Here is a 3,130-nt window from a genome sequence, read left to right on the forward strand (position 1 = left end):
AATGGTATTTTTAGTTGCACTGAGAGTTATATTTATCGTATATTCCGGGTGGAGAGTTATCTTTTGATGATATAAGACTTGAAGGCCATTAGGTGGAACCTTGTGTCTTGGTAGATTTACATTAATTGCTACTTTTTACAATCATCTTCTGTTTTGTTCTCAATCACAACTCAACTACAAATCAATTTTACATTATTGTTTAGCTTAATAATTCTCTTGAACACCAACAATCTCTGTGGTTCGAACACGACTATACTACACTTCTTTATCTTTGATACTCTGAAAAGAGTGATCAAATTTGGCGTCGCGGGCCGGGGATTGTTTAGTGTTCCTTAGAATTAAGTGTTGCATCGGTTTATTTTTAGTTTTGTTTTAGAGTTTGCTAATTTTTGTTTCTTCGTAACAGGGAGTAAGATAGCTCTAAAGACTTGGCGACATTGGGAGCTGGTACGGGTGCAGGGAATCAGTGTCATTGCGCCAGTTGTGATTAGGCTGAAATCTAGCCGCAATCACAGCCATTTGGGTAACATTATATCCGTTTCTTGTTTCCTTTGTGTATGCAATATTCTAGGTCTGATCAATTCAATCGATTAGTTAGATTTCACCATGTTCCTAATAGGGTATTAGAGAATCACCCTAGTCATCCAATGGCAGATGAAGCTGCGAGATTAGCGGCTGAGGCTGAAGATGCTAGAATTGTTGCTGAAGCCGCAACCAATGTTGATGGACCTAGAACCCTTAGAGATTATTTGCAGCCGGAAAGGACTTCTACACCTTCTTGTATAGTTCTTCCGGCTAATGTTGGCAACGTGTCGATTAAGTATGGGCAGATACAAGCACTGCCTAAGTTTCACGGATTGGACTCCGAGAGTCCATACAAACATTTGAAAGAATTTGATGAGGTCTGTACTACTATGCCTTTTGTTGCTGTGACTCAAGATGTTGTAAAACTGAAATTGTTTCCATTTTCTCTCAAGGAGAAAGCTAAGACTTGGCTGCATTCTTTGCGGCCAAATACCATTAGGACATGGAATGAAATGACTAGAGAGTTTTTGAAAAAGTTTTTTTCTATTCATAAAACCACCACTCTTCGCAAAAATATTATGAATTTTTATCAAAATGAACATGAGTCTTTTTTCGAGTGTTGGGAAAGGTTTAAAGACTTACTTTCTAGATGCCCTCGGCATGGTTATGAAATTTGGAGAGTTATTAACTTCTTTTATGAGGGTATGAATTCTGGTATGCATCAGTTTGTTGAAATGATGTGTAGTGAGAAATTTCTGAATAAGTCACCTGATGATGCTTGGAGTTATTTCGATTCACTAGCTGAAAATGCCCAAAATTGGGACACTTCAGGCACAGCGGATGGAAATAAGTCCAAAGCTTTAGCTAGTTCTAGGCATGGAATGTATGTGTTGAATGAAGAACATGACTTGAATGCTAAGATTGCTAGTTTGCATCGGAAAGTTGATGCGATTCAGAAACCAAATCTGGTTAAGGTAGTTGATCCGGTCGAACATGCTTGTGGTATTTGCGAAAGTCTTGAACACTACACTAAGGATTGTCCTACAATTCCAGCATTTCAGGAAGTGTTACATGACCAAGCAAATTCCATGGATACTTATAAAAGACCATTTAGCTCCCCATATTCAGAAACGTACAATCCAAATTGGCGAAAAAATCCTACAATGAATGGTGTTAATGTTCCCCAAGGGTCTTCATCTAGTAACCCTTATGTGCCACCTCATAAGAATTCTCTTGAGGATACTTTACATACTTTTATGCAGGGACAGACACAGATAAATCAGAATGTTATGAAGACTTTAGATGAGCTGAAAACTAGCATAGTTAGAATTGAATCACGTCTCAATGTTAGGGAGAAGGGGACATTGCCTGCCCAAACTCAACCCAACCCAAAAGGAAAAAATTCTAACTTGGAGCAAGCTAATGTTGTCACCACTCTTAGAAGTGGTAAGGTGATTGAGACTCCAATGAAGGTGGACGAACCTGAGAAGTCTCCGAAGCTTAAGAGTAGTCACAATGATATTCAAAATGAACAATCTGAAATTGATAAGAAAGTGCATGCTCCATTTCCTCGTCGTTTATCATCGTCTACTAAACAATTGGCTGATAATAAGGATATCCTTGATGTTTTTCAGCAGGTGAAGATCAACATACCTCTCTTGAGTGTGATCAAGCAATTTCCAGCCTACGCCAAGTTCTTGAATGATCTCTGCACGGTCAAGAGGAAGCACAATGTGCAGAAAAAGGCATTTCTCACGGAACAGGTAAGTTCTATTCATCAACACAACACTCCTCCCAAATATAAAGATCCGAGATGCCCTACTATTTCTTGTATAATAGGGGATTTCATGATCAAACAAGCACTTCTAGATCTGGGAGCTAGTGTAAACCTCCTACCTTTCTCGGTTTATGAGCAGTTTGGCTTAGGTGGATTAAAACCCACCTCAGTCACTCTACAACTTGCGGACAGATCCGTTAAAGTACCGAGAGGGGTAGTTGAGAATGTGTTAATTCAAATCGATAAATTTTACTATCCGGTGGATTTTATCGTTTTGGATACTCAACTTGTAGCTAATGCTAGTAAAGAAATACATGTCATCTTAGGTCGTCCTTTTCTTGCAACTGCAAATGCCTTGATTAATTGTCGAACTGGAATAATGAATCTTTCATTTGGAAATATGACTGTTGAGTTGAACATATTTGATGCATGTAAAGATCCAGGTGGTAAAGATGATATTCATGAAGTTAATATGGTTGAAACATGTGTGCAGTAAAAAGCATCTCATCTAGAAGCCAAGGTTCCTTTAGAAGCTTGTCTTCCTAATTTGTTGGATTTCGATGAGGATGGATACATTGAAGAAGTTAATTCTTCACTGAATTCATCCCTGTTGCTGGATATGGATAAGTGGAAGTCTAGATTTGAGTCACTTCAAATCAGTGAGATTGAGCCATTGTCTCCATCCGTAGAATTCTCAAAGCCTGAATTTAATCCTTTTCCTAATGAACTGAATTATGATGTGTTAGGCCAAAATGAAAATGTTCTTATTTCCTTACCATCTGAACTTAATGAGGAACATGAAACAATACTTTCACATGTTCTTAGGAG

The 3,130-nt window shown here is 38.2% G+C and overlaps 1 protein-coding gene across 1 annotated transcript; it reads left to right on the top strand.

The window, feature by feature from the left end:
- Positions 1-647: 647 nt before the first annotated feature.
- LOC113345782 lies at positions 648-2,798 on the top strand. The gene has a single exon (XM_026589456.1). It carries the CDS (start codon positions 648-650, stop codon positions 2,796-2,798), a length of 2,151 nt encoding a protein of 716 aa, XP_026445241.1.
- The last annotated feature ends 332 nt before the right edge of the window (positions 2,799-3,130 follow it).

This window comes from Papaver somniferum, unplaced genomic scaffold, assembly GCF_003573695.1.
Source record: "Papaver somniferum cultivar HN1 unplaced genomic scaffold, ASM357369v1 unplaced-scaffold_83, whole genome shotgun sequence".
NCBI classification, from domain to species: domain Eukaryota; kingdom Viridiplantae; phylum Streptophyta; class Magnoliopsida; order Ranunculales; family Papaveraceae; genus Papaver; species Papaver somniferum.

Bases quoted from the DNA above. Each gene is read 5' to 3' on its own strand.
- LOC113345782 (XM_026589456.1), top strand. From the start codon at position 648: ATGGCAGATGAAGCTGCGAGATTAGCGGCTGAGGCTGAAGATGCTAGA.